At 39.5% G+C, this 20,126-nt stretch overlaps 3 protein-coding genes across 6 annotated transcripts; all 3 read left to right on the forward strand.

Moving 5' to 3' along the window:
* Positions 1 to 810: 810 nt before the first annotated feature.
* Positions 811 to 2,820, forward strand: LOC147308454 (uncharacterized). 2 transcript variants are annotated; one of them, XM_086273255.1, is made up of 4 exons: positions 811 to 1,153; positions 1,252 to 1,392; positions 1,469 to 1,587; positions 1,817 to 2,820. In XM_086273255.1, the coding sequence occupies exons 1-4, from the start codon at positions 883 to 885 to the stop codon at positions 2,672 to 2,674; spliced, it is 1,389 nt and encodes a 462-aa protein (XP_086129381.1). In that variant the 5' UTR covers positions 811 to 882; the 3' UTR covers positions 2,675 to 2,820. The 2 variants fall into 2 exon arrangements, with proteins under 2 accessions (XP_086129381.1, XP_086129382.1); XM_086273256.1 differs by having other exon boundaries at positions 812 to 1,153; positions 1,255 to 1,392.
* A 519-nt stretch (positions 2,821 to 3,339) lies between these two features.
* On the forward strand, positions 3,340 to 13,388 carry LOC147308455 (schwannomin-interacting protein 1). Of its 3 annotated transcripts, XM_086272400.1 has the most exons (8): positions 3,340 to 3,483; positions 3,789 to 3,979; positions 6,962 to 7,071; positions 10,617 to 10,734; positions 10,855 to 11,061; positions 11,469 to 11,592; positions 11,914 to 12,007; positions 12,126 to 13,388. In XM_086272400.1, the coding sequence occupies exons 2-8, from the start codon at positions 3,860 to 3,862 to the stop codon at positions 12,175 to 12,177; spliced, it is 825 nt and encodes a 274-aa protein (XP_086128526.1). In that variant the 5' UTR covers positions 3,340 to 3,483; positions 3,789 to 3,859; the 3' UTR covers positions 12,178 to 13,388. The 3 variants fall into 3 exon arrangements, with proteins under 3 accessions (XP_086128526.1, XP_086128525.1, XP_086128527.1); XM_086272399.1 differs by lacking the exon at positions 3,340 to 3,483 and having other exon boundaries at positions 3,785 to 3,979; positions 11,914 to 12,051; XM_086272401.1 differs by lacking the exons at positions 3,340 to 3,483; positions 3,789 to 3,979 and adding an exon at positions 5,034 to 5,191.
* Positions 13,389 to 17,041: 3,653 nt separating this feature from the next.
* Positions 17,042 to 19,058, forward strand: LOC147308456 (interleukin-12 subunit alpha). The gene is made up of 6 exons (XM_086272072.1): positions 17,042 to 17,593; positions 17,675 to 17,761; positions 17,895 to 17,936; positions 18,082 to 18,186; positions 18,410 to 18,454; positions 18,613 to 19,058. Exons 1-6 carry the CDS (start codon positions 17,384 to 17,386, stop codon positions 18,742 to 18,744), a joined length of 621 nt encoding a protein of 206 aa, XP_086128198.1. The 5' UTR covers positions 17,042 to 17,383; the 3' UTR covers positions 18,745 to 19,058.
* Positions 19,059 to 20,126: the final 1,068 nt, after the last annotated feature.

Here is a 20,126-nt window from a genome sequence, read left to right on the forward strand (position 1 = left end):
TATTAATGTTAGTAATGCAAATTACAAAGTGATTTCATTTTTCTTTTAACTTGTTAACCTGCAATTGATTAAAAACAACACATATTATGAGATGTCAATTTTTGTATGAATTTTTTAAATCACATTTGTGGTTTGGTTATTTGCTACAAAGTGTTTTTTTCTGCTTTATTGCAGCATTTTATTGGGTAGGCATTTATAAAGTGGCACCATGATGAAATTACTAGTTTGTACTTCTGGTTTCATACTTCTGCATGCATTCTGACAAATGCATATATGGTGTAAAGATGTAACTAAATGGTGAAGCAAATACTACACAACTGCTGCATTTCAATTTTTTTTTCAGTTCTTTTTCTTTTACAGGATCTTATAAAACTCTTCTCTGCTCAGTCATTCAGTGTTCAAGCTACGGTTAGATGGTGTTTACTACTGTAATTCTTGAAACTGAGAACTTTTATTTGATTATTAATCGAGTCAAAGAAGAGTTTCTTAAGCTCATTGGAATAACCTACCTAGACTTATTTGAATTTTTCTTTATTCAATTCACTTATGTTCCAAAGGAGAATAATTTTACTTTAACCAAAATTAGTTTAACAAGAGACAGAGCCTACACTTGTCTACAGTATATCTAAATAGGATAATCTTGTCTGCAAACTCATGAGTTATGAAGACTATAGAATTCCACGCATTTCATGCTCCATAAAAAATGTTCTACTTATCCCAGGACAACACTAGAGTCAGCTGCCAAAGGCTCTTAATGAGGCCACAGGTGCAAACTGTAACTGTGTTGATTAGCTGGTGACAAATTGCAGACAGCATCAGAAGCTGTGATTTAGTTGTTCTGCATCGCTGTGAAGTGCTTTCCATCTGCACTGTGTCACCACTATGGGAGGTGATAGAAGTGGGAGATGTAGAGCATGTCAAACTGTGGCAGTCACATTACTCCTGTGCTCTTTAGCCCTTTGTTTAAACTTGCAAGTGCTGGGCAAAAAAGTTAAACATGAGGGATCTAGTGAGACTGCAGTGAAAGATGGAAGAAAGGGAAGCATTCTCTTTAATGGAAAAAGGCTTAAATCCCAGTCAGGACCTGCTTCTTCTGCAGCTGCCACAGGACATGCGTTGCTGCAAGTTGACTTGCATCAGTCAAGCATCACAGGTAACACTTGGCTGTTTCTGCTAATTTGATATGCTCGGTACACTTGAGGCAAAGGTTGTTGCAGTTAACTTTGTGTTGGGATATCTTTCTTCCTAAAGCAGAGAGTAGATCAAAGCTGAAGAATGACACTGCTAATGAAGCAGCATGGAGGCAATTAAACTCTTCACTACACTGTAGTGAGAACAAGATGAAGCTGAAGGCCATGGGGCCTGGTGCTGCTGATCTACAACTGCACATAGGTAGAAAAAATATAAGTATGCAAAACGGTTTTTAAAAACTGTCATTGAATACTGGCATGTTTTCTCCTTCTCTCAGAAAATGCACAACCCTTACCACTGAAGCATGTGCCTGAAAGCTGTGGTTTCTCAATGCAGCAGAACGCACTGGGACTAGTTTTAAATGTCCCGTATAATGCCTGCAGTGTGCTAACAGAGGTATGCTGCTTTTTTTTTTTGCTTTTTTTTTTTTTTTTTTTTTTCTTTTAAAAGGACCTGGACTTGATGGAATGTGGTTTTCATATCTGCACTAATTGATGAATTCTATATTTTCTTTTGGTAGTTTTGAAAAAGATCTCTTCAAACTTAGAGTTGGTATAACTGCTTGATGCTAAATTTGCCAAAAAAACAAACCCAGGCCAAAACATGTTTGGTTTCTTTGTTTCAGAATGGAAGATATGTGTTGCCAATGAATTGGCGGGGGATGGCAGTTGAATTCATCTGCCCAGTTCAACAGTCCAGGAAATTTCCTTTCTCTCTCAGGCCATGGCACTTCCATCGCTCAAGACGACAAGCAAAACAGCCCTATTATCCTAATCTATATAATTCCTATTGGTATAACAATTACATGCATATGATGGCACCAGGTGCTAAAACTAACCCAACTACCACTCGCCCTCACACAAAGCCACCTGGATATTCATACCCTCTGTACTACCCATATAACTTTTATTACCCCTACTACTACTCCTCCTTTCTCCCAGTGAAGACCACTGTGCCACCAGCTACAACCACTGTGGCACCACCTACGGCTGTTAGACCTAGTGGCAACAAAATTCCTTCCAAGAGCCCTGCCTATTACCCTGCACATTTTCCTAATATGCACTACCTTCCACCAGTCCAACAGTTGCAAATGATCCCTGACAAAACTCAGGTTTACTACTACAACCCGGAGACTGAATATTTCTTTGGAAAGCCTTCATACCAACAAAAACCAAATTTGCCAAAGCAACCTACTTGGTCTCAATTTACCCCAGTTGCTATGCCAAGTTACCCAGCTTCCCCTGTGAAACTGAGTTACCCAAGCCCTGTCAGCCCAGAAACCTCTGCAGCCCCTATAGCACCATATGTTCCATTTGACAAGCTCCCCTTTGAGCCATATGTTGTATACAAGGCTAAGAAACTCCCCGATGACCAGAAGTACATGGCCAAAGCAGGTTTTAAATCTAGATTCCAAACACATTCAGGCTTCCCTTTGCAAATTGCTTCCAGGTTTCCTCAGTACAGAGGTCAAGGAGGTCCCTGACTGAATTAAGCAGAGCTGTAAGTGCTAAGGGTTTCTTGTTGGTGTGAATTTGGTAATGGTTGAATTGTTCTAAGAAAATCTTGTGTTCTCGCGGAGCATGATGATGATGATGATGAAAATTAAAGATTTTTCTACTGTGAACTTGTTCTCATGTGTTTGGTGTGTGTGGTTTTTTTTTTTTTTTTTTTTTTCTTCCCCCCCCCCCCCCCCCCCCCCCCCACTACAAAAGACTGGTCATTTAATGATGGTGAAATGCACAGTCCTAAGCATGTTGGTTGTCATGGTACACCCCTTTCTAAAACGCCAAACTGAATTATTGTTCAAACGTTTGACCTATTCATAGCAAGCCCCGTCAATACTTGTTAGAGCTTATACTAAGACAATGAATCAAAGTCTCTAGAGGGCTACCTTTAGTTCTTGTTTATGGAACACATTTTTTTTTTTCTTTTTGTCTTTGCAAAAAAAAGTTGGTGCATAAATCCCATTCACCCACTGCACATATAGACCCTATTCTGTCTGCTCCTATATATTTTTACAGTGCTCTTCCCCCTTGGGCACTCCGTGACTGTGTGTACGCACTTCGCTGAAATTCAACCACACGTGACAACTGAACGACGTGTAATGCTGGACTCTGAATCCAGACATGCTCATTGTCGTTCAGCCACTTCATTTTCTAAACGCTACTTGGAGGGTCCAGAGCTCCAGAACAAGAAATCAAGTAGATCATTCATGCAACACTGCGTGTGTCTTGCTGCAGCTGGTTAAATTATTCAATCATTTAAAGAAGTGGTTTCATCTCTTTAGCCAAGGTGAGCGTTTTGTAGTACACAGGATTTTGCTTTATCTTTTTACTAGTGACAAAGAATTTGGATGTTTGTATCAGGCTATAGATTTATTTTGTGGCTTTGTTTAAATGAACTTAATGAAAGGATTAAAATCAGACTGAAATTCTACATTTTTAAAATCTCATTTTGTTATATAATCTATTTTTTTCTATCCATGCTACCACAGGAAACATTAAGATACCGTGCATTAAATAGACTGGAACAGCCGTCGTTTAAACAACTAATTTTGGTCAAAGATCTGTATTCCTCTCCTGTTTATGTCTGGCTAGATTCCCGACCAGATCTCTCAGCTCCTCCTCCATCTCTAAAATTTGCTCCGCTTACTCTACTTTGTATCTTTATGGAGGACTATGATGTGGACATGGATGAGGAAGAGGAGGGAGACGTATTCACTAGAAAGGCCACAACGTGCCACTGGTGGGAAGATGCACAGCATCAGGGAGGAAGACTAGGATGCATGGTAAACAGTCACAGCTGGGCAGAGGAGCTTAAGGATATCTTTGCACCACAGGCAGATCACTGTTACAGTGTAGCAAGAACCAGGCTGTCCAGCATCTCTGTGAGTGATTCACTGTGTCTGTTGTTTGATCCACACATGGAAATAAATGAGGACACTTATTCTGATGGCTACGTCTCTTGTAGCTGTTGAAGAGACTTCTCCAAATAAAAAGGAATGGGCTATAGGGAAAAAATTAAATTTGGGTAAAAGACAAGTGCAACAACAGGCTGTGTTTATTGCCATATTTGCAATATGCAGTTCTGTAACTGTTTTTATATGCATGCAGCATTCATATATATATATATATGCAGCATATTTTCCATAAGCAAAAATTCCTGGCATGGAGAGACTGAGAATATTTGGCTTGATGTTGATGAAAGAAGGAAGATGACTCAGTCTTTAGTCATTTAATCAGTGAACAACTGCACTGTGGGAACTAACTGCAAGCCTGTGTGTGTGTGTGTGTGTGCAACACTGGTTGTTTATGCACATGTGGACAAATGCGTCATGTGCTTCCTTATGCCTCTTACGGCTCATTACACTTGTACCTTTGATGTGGGATGAGGCTGTAGGAAATTCCTCCAGAAGACAAAACAAATATAATAAATCTACTACGCTGTGTAAGGCCAATAATCAGATGTTGATCTATTAGAGAACCAGCTATGGCCTCTAAGTATTTTGTTGCATTCTCATCCATTAGGCCTTCTAGCCTAGTCCACCTGCCATTTTTTTTATAGATCCAAAATGTCTGCCTCAATTTATCAGAAACACAGATTTATTATTTGTCCCTCTCCTTCCAGTAAAGGAAAGGTGAAGAGGAGAAGGCAAGAGAGAAAATAGAGGAAGATGGAGGTACAGATAACAGATCAGGAAAGCAGTGGCAGCACTGAGCAGCTTCTTCTTTCCCCTCCCTTGATTTCTCTCTCCTCCTCTGCTTCCGTCGCTGCCCACTCCTTCCTCTCTTGCTCCCACGTCTCCCCACCCTCCCCTATCTGCTGCCACTCCCCTCCCCGCTCTGTCATCCCTTCCTCCCACCCTCGCGCTCCTGCACGGAGCTGCGGTATAAGAGAGGGTCTCCTGGGTCTAGTTTCACTGCAGTGTAGAGGAGGGCAGGACGGCTGTTTTAGTACGATGCGCTGAAGGATGGTGCACCAAGAGAAACGCATTTACCAGGTGTGTGGATTTGTATTTGCTTGCATTTAGTGTGTGATTCTGATGGGTCTGTAGCATTTAACAAGCTATTTAAAGGTATACATGATAGGTATCCATCATGGGTGTGATGCTGTAGATAAATCAGCCGTATGGGATGAGTGGAAAAGGGAGTGGGCGTGTTCGTATGTGGTTGTGCTCGAATATATCTGTGTAATATGTATGCTCCTGCATTTGTTCAGTCAGATTTGACACAATTTTCCATCTCAGATCATTGATATCTATATCATTGTATGTTATACTATCTTTTGTTTGAATAGGAACTAAAATCTTTCTACATTTGCATTCATCATACCATGTACATTCTTTATAAGGGGTACAATTTTGGGCTTGTGGGGGTGCATGTGCTCGTGTAGTCATTTTGTTAGTAAGGAGGGCATCTGTATGTCTGAAGTGGGTGAGCAGGGGCCAGCGTTGGTTTGGAGAATGATGGCGATGAACTCATTTATGCTTTTACGTCACATCCTCATCTAAGGATGCGTCACAAAAAAAGAGGGTGTAGTGGTGTGTGTATGTGTATGTATCAGTTTTGCAGCTATTTTGAGTACAAATGCTGAAACATAAGAGAAACGTGCCTAATTTTAGAAGTGTTATTCAATATATGTGTGGTTCCAAAGAGCACACACAAACTCAGGCAGCTTTAGCAGATGTTTTTGGCTCAAATCCATCATATATAAATACTTTCCCTTTGATGCCAGAATAGAAAATCATGTTGTGAGGATCCAAGGGGAAAAAATGAAATCGGTTCAAAGGGGGAGCTACAGACTGAAAGCTGAGATGAAGTGAAATAAAAGGAAACGAGATAGAAGGCTCGGGTGTGGAAGCTCAAAAGGTTAAAGGGGAAAAGAATGAGAAATACAGATGAGGGAAAGGGGGCAGAACATAAAGATCCAATGTCATTAAAGTGAAACAAAAAGTATGAAAAATGGGACGTCGGTCAAAAGAAACTAGTCACATAGGAAGAGGAAGCTGTAAAACACCAGCCCACAGTGACACGGCATTTTGAATCAGCAGCACTAAAAGAATGCAATGGAATTTTTTTAACCAGTTTAAATAGTACCTGCTGTTTTGATGATGAAATGTGATGCATAAATTAGTGAAAGAAGCCATTTATGGATGATTCACCGTCACTACAATCCTATGATTGTAATGAACAAAGATCTTTAATAAAAATGCATTCAGATGCACTGACATAACTGGATAGATACACCTATTTCTTGTTTCATTCTTCAGTCTTTTCTGGGCCTGGCCTGTGGGGGAAAAAAATTATGTGCACTGTCTCTCAGAATTGAAACAGTACGTTTCTCTGAAGTGTTAATGAGGACTGCATCTGCCAGATTCATTCGTTTAATCATTTTCTATACATCTATTTCAATACTACTGTTTACACGCATCAGATGAGAAATCCTGGACAGGCTGTCAGCTGGTAGTAGTAGCAGATAATGAATGTTTTAATACTCATATTCATACATGGAATCAAAAGTAGACGGTAGATGTGAATTCATCACATTTTCCCTCTTAATCGGGTGTAACCGGATTTATAGTTGATTAGAAGAAATGAGAGTGTCCTCTCATTTTGGTATTACCTGAATTTATGCATTTGTTTATGAATTTCATCAGTCTTCCTTGTCAATAAGCGACCCACTTAGCAAATCAAGCAGAGAGAGACGGCAGCACAGGAGCCTCGTCTGTGTTAATATTCTTTGTGCTTCCACGTTTCTCTGTTTGTGGCAGGCCCAGAGGAATGAGAGAGAGTCCATCAGGCAGAAACTTGCCCTTGGCAGTTTCTATGACGATGAGCCAGTCATCTACACCAGCTGCAGCAAGAACGGCCCTTCGTCTCGGTGCGTTTGACTGAGTGTATGTGTGAGCAAGCAGAAGAGAATGGTTCATTTTGAATAGTAACAGTAATAATGTGATAGATTGTTGGCTTTATATGTCATTCTGACTGCATTTGAACATCTTCCGAGCGCAGTGATGTACAATAAAATAAAAATAAAAAAATCACTGAAATTTGGTGAACTGAATTTCATCAAACTCATTTGGTTTCCTGAAGCTCTCAGTTCTCACAAAGCCTTTTCATATTAAAGTCTAGCTCTCATGAAAATATTTTTTTTATGTATGTATTTATTTATTTTGTTGGCCGCGTCTCTGAGATGCCAACTGTATCATGGAAGCACCTTAAGTTAACCCTTTATTTACAATAGGCCTTGTGGAGGGCCCATTTTACAAGCTCTTTCAAATGACCTTGACTCGGTTACCATTTCTGCTAGAGACAAAATTCAAATGGTTTCAGAAAGAAGAGAAGAAGAGCTTTTGGGGGGATATTTAGTGTATCATTGTAGCAAAAAGCATTCACAAAATACTGCAGTGTAAAGAAGGACATAAAATTCAGCTCCGCCTAGGTTTTATTACCTGCATTTTACATTACTGTAAGTCCTCAGCCATTTTTGGGAGAGGAAATTCAAATGATTCACAGTAATGAGAGTTATCTGGTGATTTTACAGAGAAAATGTACAAAATAACTCCACTTAACCTGTATTATACTTGGGTGCTAAAGGGTTAAGACCTTTACAGCCAGGAGAGGGGATTAATCATCAGATTACGTCATTTGTTGACTAACAACTGTTAGCTGAAAACTACAACAAACAAATTAGGGAGGTGGAATAGTTTTCCTTGGTAGAAATTTATCTAGAAGCAGTGACGTTCTGGAGTTGTGTGTACGTTTAATTATCATGGCTGGTTTCATACGGACTATGCAACAACAGAGGATGAGAGTGAGTCATTTAAGTCACAGACATGCAAAGTGAAAGTGAAAGCTTTCCCGGAGTGCCACAGTTATGTTTACAGTCAGTCTAAAGGGACTGACATTGGGCTATCTAGAGAGTATGGAAAGAATGGGAACGTAGAGCATGGCACTGTGGTTAACCTCTGTTGCATGATGAGCTGCCCACACAGAAACTAAGCGATGCCCCAGCTTCATGGTGGGACACAGTTCAGACATGATGTTCTCAAATCAGACAGCTCTCTTCGAACTCTGTGCCACCAACCTGCCCGTTAAATCATTAAATAATAAAAATAAAAGGACAGTGTAATATTTTTTTAAATATCCGAAATATCCAAATATTTTATTTTTTAAACATTAGTATTCAATGTTTTTTTTTTAAATTTGTCAGACTTGTTTATTTTTGCAATGCAAATAAAATAAGTTGATCAGTAATTTTTTTACTTACTTAGAGAATATTTTATATCTTCTTATAAAATATCATTGTAAATAGTACTATATTTGATAGAAATCAAATAACATACTAGTTTCCATGGAAATGACATTTCACGTCTGCAGTTTTGGATAGAAAAACATGTAATGCAACTGGAACGACTTGCATTATGACAGACTCCCCGTGGTTAACCAAAGCCGCAGCACTTACATCAGTACTCTTTCTCTCCGTGACACCAGTTGACCTCCAGTAGCTTTTTGGCTCCCAACTTTTTTTTTTCCTTTTTCCCACAATACCCTTTAGTTTATGTCACACAGTGGGGCTGTCCTTCGTTACTGTAGATGTTTGAGAAAGTAGTTTCGTCAGCTTGCGAAAGAAGAAGTAATGCCTGACACAGTTATCCACAGCTACAATTGGTGGAATTGAGCATGTGACCCCCTCCCCCGTTGGAGGTAAAGGTGTAACGGGGTGTAGTTTAGGGTGGAAATTCCAAAAAGAGTTAGTGAGGTGTTGTTTAAGTAATTGTTTTTGTCTTAGTGTAGGGGAAGGTTACTTTGGGTTGTTAGGTTCTTTCAGTATCATGATCTGGAATTGAATAAATGGTGTTTTGAACCCTTGGAAAGGCTGAGGTTAAGGTTTTTTTTCCTTCACTTCTGTATAAGAGATGTTACCAACCATTTTTAAAGACCTTGTTTATGAAATGGGAAAAAGAGTCTTTGCTCACATTGTTGTAAAGTCGGATGAATTGTTTCATAATGAATACTATCCTAACCTGCTGTGTGACCTAAAGTAACAGAAATCTGAATAAATAAAAGGCTTTATGCTTTACTATGCTGTTTCCATATCTGTGATTAAATCTTTGGATCTAGCTAAACAATTTTTGGGATGTGCCAAAAATTCCAATATGGAGGAACCACTGGAAATATGAATATATGCAGAAATTCAAAGTCAATGGGCAAACATTTTACCTTGATTGCGATTAATTAATTAGGTTTTTTATTGTAAATATGCCGCTAAACTAAATGTTTAATATTAATTAAAGCTTGAGCAGTTAGCTAATGTAATATTGTTGTGCTCCAAGTGTTGAAATATACTGGCGGTATTTCTGTTGGTCGCTTCAACCATTTTTCTCTCAGTTTTCTTCTTTTTGTTTGAGGTTGACTCTCCTGTAGCCAAAAATGTCTCCAAATAAGGGACACATTAATTTTATTTGGCCCTATGTTTAACTTTTCCTACATGATGCTTCCATGTGGCAGACTGGACAGGGCAGAGTGTGCTTTAAACGAATTCTGTATTGACAGAAAAATAAAAATAATTTTTAAAAATAACCGACATTCGTAAGATTAAATCAGTTAGAGGTTCTAAATGTTGGTTTTGGTTCATTTTAGGTGAACTGACCAGCCCTAACCAATGTGTACCCAGACTGCATCACTGACATGTGAATCCAACAAATGTCAACAAAAATGAATTAATATCATGTGAATTATTGTTAGCCAATTTCGCATTCAGGTGTTAGCCAGCAAAAACAGTTGATTAGATTAATTATAAGTTAATATGAGAATGAATGTGGACCACGCCATTGTAATGAAGCAACATCTTGGGAAGCTTTAACAGCTGGAAAAATCAGGAAATTTTTGTTTTGCTACACTGAGTTACAGACTTCAAAATTCAGATACATTGACAGGCAGGACACCAAAGCGTAACACACAGCAAGATTAAATAGGCCTGTAGACTTAGCTAAGCATCAAATGAAATAACTCAAACATAACCTTTATTGTCTGATTTTCACTTTTTCAAATGCATTTATAAGTTTTGCCCTAAACAAATGAAAACAAAGAAAATAGACAAGAAACTAAACAAATGCAAATGACTTTTTGTGTTGTGGTGTAAAAATCCAGTTGGTCTTCCTCAGAATCACAACTCATAAGCAAACTGTGAAACTTTCTTCTGACGCTGTCTTTTTTTTTTTTTTAAGTGACTGTTTTCACTAAGCGGAAGAGAATGGATGAACTGTTTTCACTCTTTGCCTTACCACTTTTCATGCTTATATGCATTTTAAATGGTGTTTGCTTCTTGTGTGCAAACAGCATTGGCCTGTGCTCTCTAATGTGTGATTCTGACTAAAACGGGTGCGATCTGAGCGCCTCTGAATATTGCATTTGTGTTCTCAGGCTGCAGAGTGGGGTGAACCTGCAGGTGTGTTTTGTTAATGACAGCAGCAGCGACAAGGACAGCGATGCTGAAGACAGCAGGACAGAGACCAGCCTAGACACACCGTTGTCACCTGTGGTATGTGTCCGAGTCTCTCTGTGTCACCATATGTGGGTTTTATGTGTGTTTCTGTTCCACTACACTCGTGAGGTGACCGCAGTTGTTGTTGCATCACAGTATCGCTCACTTCCTATACAGAGTAAGCAGAGCTCATCTCTGTCGGACCGGGATACTGGAGAGGAGGATTCAGATCCTTTAGATGACTGCGGTGGGTTTTGGCGAGTGCAGCGAAGGCTGCAAGAGGAGGCCCGGGTGGCGTTGGCTCTGGCTCGACCCATGGCCCGCATGCAGGTGGAGGTAGAGAGGCAAATTCAGCTTCACAGACGTTCACCTGTGGCTGACTTGGTGAGTCAGAGGGGTTTTATGCACAGAGGTCTTAATTCCCTCTTCCATGGAAAATTCAATGTAGGAAATTATTAAGGGCACTAAAATATCAAGGAAAATAAAGTGAAAATGGAATGTAAGTTGGTGTTTCAGTAAATATGACATAATAAAACTACATAGGCACATGAAAAGGTCAACACTCAAGTTTTTATGTGTACGTGAGACGTGGGTGCATGTTACCATGAGAAAGCCCCTGAAACTGGTGAACAGACGTGTTGCAAGTTGCAGTTAGAGGCTGCGTCATGTAAAAATCCAGAGATCCAGTTGATTAATAATCAACAACACTTTTTAAGTCTTTATTTACACTCAAATATTTGACACATTTTGACGTGCAGTAATTTCCCGTCTGTGTGTGCTTATGCGAGCAGCTTCCCCATTTGCCCCACATCAGTGAGGGTTTAATGAAGAGGAATCTGAGGCAAGGGGACATGAGAGACATGAGTCTTGGACAGCTGCAAGTCATCACGAATGATTTGCATTCACAGATTCAGAGTGAGTAGATGACTCACGCATAAAGACACAAATTAGTTATTAAAAACCAAGCCAAAAGCCTGATCTGTACTTTATCAGATTTTAATATTTTTATTCATGCCATCTATGCTATTATTTCTATCAAATAAAGTATCAAAAGACATTCAGTCCACTTAAGAATTTATACGATATCTTTCGGGATTGTTTTTCTCTTCCTCACTTCCTATTTTTTAACACATTTCTGTCTAACATCATCACAACAAAAGCACACACTTGGCACGATAAAATACAATCATACAAGGGAAACAAACATTCAAAGACTGGATTTGTATCTTCAAACAGGTCTAAATGAAGAGCTGGTACAGCTGCTGCTGATGAGGGATGAGCTGCATGTGGAGCAGGACGCTATGCTAGTGGACATAGAGGACCTCACCAGGTGAACCACAGTTTTTCTCCACCTCAGCTTCTTAGCTGTCAAAGGTATTGGAAGCGCTGTCACTTCACAGTATGTCCTGGACTCACTTTAACATATTTCTTCTTGTTTATTATGGCAGGCATGCACATAGCCATCAGCGGCACCAGCCAGAGAAAGGCATCTCTAAATAAACACCTTGTCTACACATGTGTCTGTATGCACGCCGTCCGATTTCCCACTCTACGGACTGCTACCAGTGTTGCTAATGAAACTTCATCTGTGCTCACTGTATCTGGAGAGTTGAATGCAGCATATAGAGTAGTATTAAGACACATGTGATACGTTGCGCCACATCTTAGAACCTCAAAACACAACATCTACATGTGTAAGATCACCAATTTCAGTATTGACAGATGAGTTTGTGCAGGCGTTCCACTTCCACTCAGCATGATTGTCCCCGTCATATTTCATAAAATTAGGGGAGTCGAGTTGATTCCGTCCCTGATCTTTATTTAGCACTCAATGATTTTGGCACGGCTGGGTTGGAGAGAGCACCACCATGCCTTGTGTCTCTTTTTTTTTTTATGAAAAAGGATGATGAGTTGAGATCTTGAGGTCTTTTGTTTGGCTCTAATAATCAACAGGGTTCTTAGAAATGCTCTGTTCACTTGTATATCGTTCACTTCACTAAAAGCACTGTGACATTGCCGTTTATCACTCTCATTCACTATCAAGCATCACATACCTGATCTGGTATAATAGGAAACGATAAGTACTCTGTATTTGTTACATTTAAGCAACTGCTTTCCAGAAAGTTCCTAAAAAAATCTTTAAGACTCAAACCTTAATATAATTAAATAGCTGCTACAGTTTCCACCTCCTTTAAAGACATTTAGAGCTTTACTGGACAGTATTTTGACCTTTATTTGGGCAAATCTGTATTTGTCAAATGTGATGATCTGCTCAGTAGAAGACACAAAAAGTTCATTTTTTTTCAAAGTTTACACAAAGCTGTAAAAAGGAACAGGCATCTCCACACAGATAGTCTCTTAATAGAAATATGCAATTCCATTTTCTTAATTTAATAACGATCAGAGATGGTAAACACAAATGTAAAACATATATTAATAAATCGCAGCCTAAGCGTTTATCTATTTTATCTGTTTCAAATGTTTATGTATGTAAATGTTAAAATATACTTTATTAAAAGGATTAACAACATGCCTTGTTGTGTTTTAGTGTTTTAATTCTAAGCTTTTTAAGAATGTCATTTAACACAAAGTCACTTTTTTATTTTCCTTGATTCATGAACACATGTATTCTATAATGATTGTAAAAAAAAAAAAGACCAGAAAAAAATGATTCCGTAATAAATGTTTCAAGTGTGTCGACTTTCATGAGATTTATTTTGCTTTTTTTCTGAATTTACAAGAAGAAAAAAAATCCACACGTTCCAAGGAAAGCATCACGCCTTGACACTGCAACTGAATGACTGCAGGCTACACAAGGAAGGAAGCGAGGGCACCGTCTAGTTTCTATTCACATTCACACTTTCACGTGTGATGTGTTGACACTTAAGTTTTGTAAGGACTTACCGCCAGCAACGGGGGAAAAAGCCGTGGTGACAAAAATAACCTTGGTTAGTGTTACATAGTTACAACCAGTGGGAAAATAATCTATGGCAAAAACTAATGATCACTTAACTGTTTATTATAAGCCTTCATTATACTTTTTTTCTCAAAATTTGGGACATTGCTGTTAAAAAAGCCCAAAAATGGGACAGTAAAATTAAATCAATGCAATATTACAAAACAAAGTATCTCAGGAAGTACACACACACACACATATATATATATATATATATATATATATATATATATATATATATATATATATATATATATATATATATATATATTTATATATATATTTATATATATATTTATATATATATTACGTGAAGTACCCTCAGAAGGTCTGCTCGATGATATTAATGCAGCACTACGGGCAATACCTACAACCACGATTACCGACACTAACAAGCTGATCTACAATACGGCAGCAGTGATCAGTGAGATGCTTGGCTACAAGTTGAACAGCGACAAGGGGCAGTACCCTCCATGGAGAAGGAGGCTAGAGGGCAAAATCAAAGTAGCACGGAGGGAGGTTAGCCAACTAACGGAGTTGCAGAAAGGTGCGACAAATAAGGTGCATAAGAAATACAGCAAACTGTCCATACCTGAGGCCTTGGAAACTGCCAAGCAAAGACTCACAGCCTTGGCCAGCTGCTTGAGGAGGTACACCAGAGAGATAGAAGGCAGGAGAATAAACCAGCTGTTCTCCACAGAACCAGCAAAGGTGTACTCTCAGTGGCAAGGGAACAATAAGAGAACAGCACCACCAAGGCTGGAGACGGAGCAATACTGGAAGAGCATATGGGAGAAGGATGCAACCCATAACGGCAATGCTCAGTGGCTAGAGGATCTGAGGGCAGACCACAGCGACCTCCCTGAACAGGGTCCAGTAACCATCACAGTGGCAGATATCCAAGAAAGGGTCTCCAGTATGAAGAGTTGGACAGCACCAGGGCCCGACATGGTTCACGCCTACTGGCTGAAGAAGCTGACTGCACTCCACGAGCGTCTGGCAGCACAAATGAATCAGCTGCTAGTTAACGAGAGACACCCGGAATGGCTAACTGAAGGCCGGACGGTCCTGATCCCCAAGGACCCCAAGAAGGGACCGGTCCCCTCCAACTACCGACCAATAACCTGCCTCAGTACTACATGGAAGCTCCTGTCAGGCATCATATCGGCTAAGATGAACAGGCACATGGGTCAATACATGAGCGGGACACAGAAAGGAATTGGCAAGAATACCAGAGGCGCAAAACACCAGCTACTGGTAGACAGAACAATCAGCCGAGACTGCAAGACCAGACTGACCAACCTGTGCACTGCCTGGATTGATTACAAGAAGGCCTATGACTCAATGCCCCACAGCTGGATACTGGAATGCCTAGAATTGTACAAGATCAATGGGACCCTAAGAGCCTTCATCAGGAACTCAATGGGGATGTGGCGTACAACACTAGAGGCCAACTCCAAGCCCATAGCACAAGTCACCATCAAGTGCGGGATCTACCAAGGAGATGCTCTGTCCCCACTGCTGTTCTGCATAGGCCTGAACCCCCTCAGTGAGATCATTAACAAGACTGGCTACGGATACTGGCTACGGAACGGAGCAGTTGTCAGCCACCTCCTGTACATGGATGACATCAAGCTGTATGCCAAGAGTGAACAAGACATCGATTCACTAATCCACACTACCAGGCTATACAGCAATGACATTGGAATGTCGTTCGGACTGGAGAAGTGTAGTCGGATGGTAACAAAGAGAGGGAAGGTAGTCAGAACTGAGGGGATTGAACTACCAGAAGGCAACATTGCAGACATAGAGGACAGTTACAAGTACCTGGGGATCCCACAGGCGAATGGGAACCATGAAGAGGCCGCTAGAAAAGCTGCAACCACCAAGTACCTGCAGAGGGTCAGGCAAGTCCTGAGGAGTCAGCTGAATGGTAAGAACAAGATCCGGGCCATCAACACGTACGCCCTGCCCGTGATCAGGTACCCTGCTGGGGTAATAGGCTGGCCAAAGGAGGAGATAGAAGCCACTGACATAAAGACAAGAAAGCTCCTTACCATGCATGGAGGGTTTCACCCCAAGTCCAGCACCCTGAGGCTGTACGCTAAGCAGAAGGAAGGGGGCCGGGGACTGGTGAGTGTCAGCACCACAGTCCAGGATGAGACAACGAACATCCAAGAATACATTGGGAAGATGGCCCCAACTGACCGAGTGCTCAGTGAATACCTCAGGCAGCAGAAACCCAAGAAAGAGGAGGGAGACGAGGAACCATCATGGAAGGACAGGCCCCTGCACGGTATGTACCACCGGCAGATAGAGGAGGTGGCTGATATCCAGAAATCCTACCAGTGGCTGGACAAAGCTGGACTGAAAGACAGCACAGAGGCACTAATCATGGCAGCACAAGAACAAGCTCTGAGCACAAGATCCATAGAGGCTGGGGTCTATCACACCAGGCAAGACCCCAGGTGCAGGCTGTGTAAAGATGCCCCAGAGACAATCCAGCACATAACAGCAGGGTGCAAGATGCTAGCAGGCAAGGCATACATGGAACGCCATAACCAAGTGGCCGGCATAGTGTACAGGAACATCTGTGCCGAGTATAACCTGGAAGTCCCGAGGTCAAAATGGGAGATGCCCCCAAGGGTGGTGGAGAATGACCGAGCTAAGATCCTGTGGGACTTCCAGATACAGACGGACAAAATGGTGGTGGCTAACCAACCGGACATAGTGGTGGTAGACAAACAGAAGAAGACGGCCGTAGTGATCGATGTAGCGGTTCCGAATGACAGCAATATCAGGAAGAAGGAACACGAGAAGCTGGAGAAATACCAAGGGCTCAGAGAAGAGCTCGAGAGGATGTGAGTGGCTCCAGCAGATCCCGGGAATAACATCGGAAATCTCTGTCCAGAAGAGCGCAGTCCTGGGAACAGCTAAGATACTGCGCAGGACCCTCAAGCTCCCAGGCCTCTGGTAGAGGACCCGAGCTTGAAGGATAAACCGCCCGCAGGGGCGTGCTGGGTGTTTTATATATATATATATATATATATATATATATATATATATATATATATATATATATATATACACACACATATATATATATATATACACATATATATATATATATATATATATATATATATATATATATATACACATATATATATACACACACATATATATACACATATATATATATACACACATATATATATATATATATATATCCTGCTGGCTTGAAATACCAGCATGATTATTAATAAAGACTGAATAAAATGTGACCATTTAGAGTGGTTTTGGGTTTTTTTTTTTTTCAGTTTTCTGTCACATAAAAAAATGTTTCAGCCTTTTTCTTTTATTATTTTTCATCCTTAAAAGGCTATATAAGTTTAGTTGTGATTAATGATATCTTAGATGCGATCAATATTTTGAGAAATATTAGACGTAACTGTGCACAATCAAAGTTTAAAAGAGCATATGTGATGAACTTTCAATATGTTTTCTTTGGTAATCGAACAATGAACAGACATTAGTTTCAGCAAACCACGGTTATATGGTGAGAAAGGAAACTACACAATTTTGAGCCCACACTTTCAACTTACAGTGGATCTGCTCCATTGACTGATGCAGGGATTTCCCTGCATCAGTCTGAATATAAAACACTGCTCAGCCAGACACAGTCAAAGAACACAGCTTACCACTCTGAACCAAGATGCCCCTCATCAAGCTCTGTGAGTATAACGTATCATGATTGAAGAGTCTAATCTTCCAAGAGATATTTTACAGTTATCTAATTTTTCTCTTTTTTTTCTAGACTTCACTCCTGCACTGCTGCTCCTAGTGCTCACTTGTCCTTTATGGCAGATCAGCCAATCTGTGCCACTGATGGGAATGCAAGACTCCTGTGTATTATACGCAAGAACACTGCTCCAGAACATCACGGATGTACTCAACCAGGTAGGCCTACAACGAATGCAAATCCACAGGGTTTTTTTCTTACAGTTTACATTTTATTAAATATTACTTGTCCTCAAACAGAAAACCCTGTTTAGTGGAATTGACTGCACGAAGCAGAACATGGAGCTGTACAAAAAAACCAGCACACCATCAGCGTGTGCACCACAGGTACCCACTTTAAATACCAGATTGCTTCCATTTTGTTTCAGGATACATTGTGAAATGGAAACAAGACATAACAAACATTTGATAAGTCTTTTTTAGCTGTGCCTCTGATTACTTAACTGTGTTTCCCCCACAGGGATCAGCATGCTCAGAAATCACTACATCAGGATTTGATCAGGTAGGTTTTTGTGCCACTTCATCATTTTTTTCTTTACTTTATATTCTTGATAAACATGTTAAGGTCTAGACATGGAAGCCAAATAATTCCAAGCAAATCTAAAATGATGTTTGACATTTATTGTGGTTGTGCTTGCTGTGTTTAGAGCTCATGTTTGAAAAACATTTGGGAGGATCTGAGGTACTATGACGAATTTCTCGCAGCGCAGCCTGTTGGTACTCTTCTGTTCAGTCTCAGGGAACTCATGAAGGTATGTGATTGTACACAATTATTATCATTTTTACTGTGATTTTACATAATTCTCAATAAATAAATGCAGACTCTTTCATAAAATTACTCTCTGAATGTTGTTTTATCGTACTGTGATTTGCCAGGGTACTAAAATAAATTTTAAAATCTTAACAAAGGAGAAATCACAAACTACCAACATTTACATTATTTATATCATATAAGAATTTTTTTGCTCTCAACAGAACTGCTTCGGAATATTTCCGGCATCAGAGTCGACCTTAAGGGAGGTAAGAGATCTATTTATTTTTAAATCAAGCTTGATTTCACACTTCTTCGGGTCTTTCTCATTAATATTTTGAAAAAGAAATTTTAGGCTTGTTAGGGAAACAAAATTTAATTACATAAATGTTTCAAATCATTTATAATGTTTCTGTGTTTCTTTAAGGCTGCTGCAAACATCGGAACCTCCTTCGACCAAAGACTTCACCTCTGCAAAGTGCTGAAGGGCTTCCAGGTCCGTGCCATCACAATAAACCGAGTGATTGCATACATGACCTCTGATGAATACACTAAATGAATCGTCACTGAGCTCCAGAACAATACTCAAGAGGCTCCAGAAAGAAATTACAGAAACTACGGTGACAGTCAGTTAATGTTGCTGTGACAGAAAACACTTCAATATACTTTAAAGTTTCATAAATTACTTAACTCATATCTTAAAATTGACGACTTATATTTAACTGTGTTTACTGACTTGAAAATGATATTTATTTATTTATTTTATTCTGGACTATTTATTTTCAAATGTTGAACATGTTGTTATTTATTTGATTCTAAGAATCATTGAATAAATATTTTTTCCTGCATACTACCTGCTGGTTTACACTTTTTTTGTTCACTGATTAATTAATTTATTTTTTTCACTTTAAATATGTTACAACAAGATAACTGCTTTAACTCTTTATAAGAATCTAAAGACATGGTTAGTTTACGGTCAAGCTTGAAAACAATAAAAAGCATTTGTGGACTATAAGAAAAAAAAAATTCCTTAATACATTTTAAACAACAAAAAAATGTAGATTGCACATTGATGGATTTTGTTTTGTTTCTTTGTTTTTGCCACAGAGCAATCACAATGCTCTATGTTTCCTATAAACATGTAGCAAACTAAACCCACCATGAAGAACATTTACAAAGAGACCACAGTATAGTGTTTGTTCACGCTTCATTTGGAAATCCCCAAGTTAAGATAATGACAGTCAGGTGACTATTATTGTCATGATAAAATAGTGATAATAAAATGCCAATAAAACGTGGTCTGATATCAAGAAGGAAAGTCAATCAGTATCTGTCCAAGGGGTTAAATTAAACTTAAAAACTGGATTATGACACTTCATTATGGTGCCATTACAGTCAATGTAATAAGAAATGCATCAAATAGTTAATCTGTTAAGACCAAGATTTACAGAAAGAATCATTATTGTAATTGTTATTTAGTATTATTGAATAACCATGAACTAAAACATGTTCTGATTTTAACACTATATCCACAAGCAGGTAATTAAATAATAATAAATAAATCCAATCTTCCATATCTGTGAGACGCACATGTGTGTGAACTTCAGTGATTAGCCATTAATTTAAAGGTGAAATTAGAGTCAGGTGCTTTCAGTCAGCAGGGTGCGAGTCAGCTATGAGTCAGCAGCCTGTGTTTACTAAAAAAACATTCAGAAAAAAAATCTAATCTTCCCAACATGTGTTTGTGGAAGTGTTTTACGATAAAAACAAACAAGATTTCAGAGTTGTTGATAAGTATGGACACAACCAATCCACAATCGGACAGATTTCCTACTGCAAATGGAGGAAAGCACCTATTCCGGGGTTGGGAGGTCACAGTGGGTAACCTTTAAGCAGCTAAAACCCCCTCACACATTCATCTTCATGAACACAGTGTTACCT

The sequence above is a fragment of the Aulonocara sp. 'chitande type north' Nkhata Bay genome, linkage group LG18 (genome assembly GCF_057382095.1).
Source record: "Aulonocara sp. 'chitande type north' Nkhata Bay isolate Kocher_YH1m ecotype deep benthic linkage group LG18, A_spYH_male_GT1.1, whole genome shotgun sequence".
Taxonomy (NCBI): Eukaryota; Metazoa; Chordata; class Actinopteri; order Cichliformes; family Cichlidae; genus Aulonocara; species Aulonocara sp. 'chitande type north' Nkhata Bay.

Excerpts from the sequence above, each read along its gene's own strand:
- LOC147308454 (XM_086273255.1), top strand. The coding sequence starts at position 883 with ATGGGAGGTGATAGAAGTGGGAGATGTAGAGCATGTCAAACTGTGGCA. Across the intron at positions 1,154-1,251 it reads GCATCAGTCAAGCATCACAG|CAGAGAGTAGATCAAAGCTG; the intron begins GTAACACTTGGC and ends TTCTTCCTAAAG. Across the intron at positions 1,588-1,816 it reads CCTGCAGTGTGCTAACAGAG|AATGGAAGATATGTGTTGCC; the intron begins GTATGCTGCTTT and ends TCTTTGTTTCAG.
- LOC147308455 (XM_086272400.1), top strand. The coding sequence starts at position 3,860 with ATGGAGGACTATGATGTGGACATGGATGAGGAAGAGGAGGGAGACGTA. Across the intron at positions 11,062-11,468 it reads GTTCACCTGTGGCTGACTTG|CTTCCCCATTTGCCCCACAT; the intron begins GTGAGTCAGAGG and ends TTATGCGAGCAG. Across the intron at positions 12,008-12,125 it reads GACATAGAGGACCTCACCAG|GCATGCACATAGCCATCAGC; the intron begins GTGAACCACAGT and ends TTATTATGGCAG.
- LOC147308456 (XM_086272072.1), top strand. The coding sequence starts at position 17,384 with ATGATTGAAGAGTCTAATCTTCCAAGAGATATTTTACAGTTATCTAAT. Across the intron at positions 17,762-17,894 it reads CATCAGCGTGTGCACCACAG|GGATCAGCATGCTCAGAAAT; the intron begins GTACCCACTTTA and ends TTTCCCCCACAG. Across the intron at positions 18,187-18,409 it reads GTCTCAGGGAACTCATGAAG|AACTGCTTCGGAATATTTCC; the intron begins GTATGTGATTGT and ends TGCTCTCAACAG.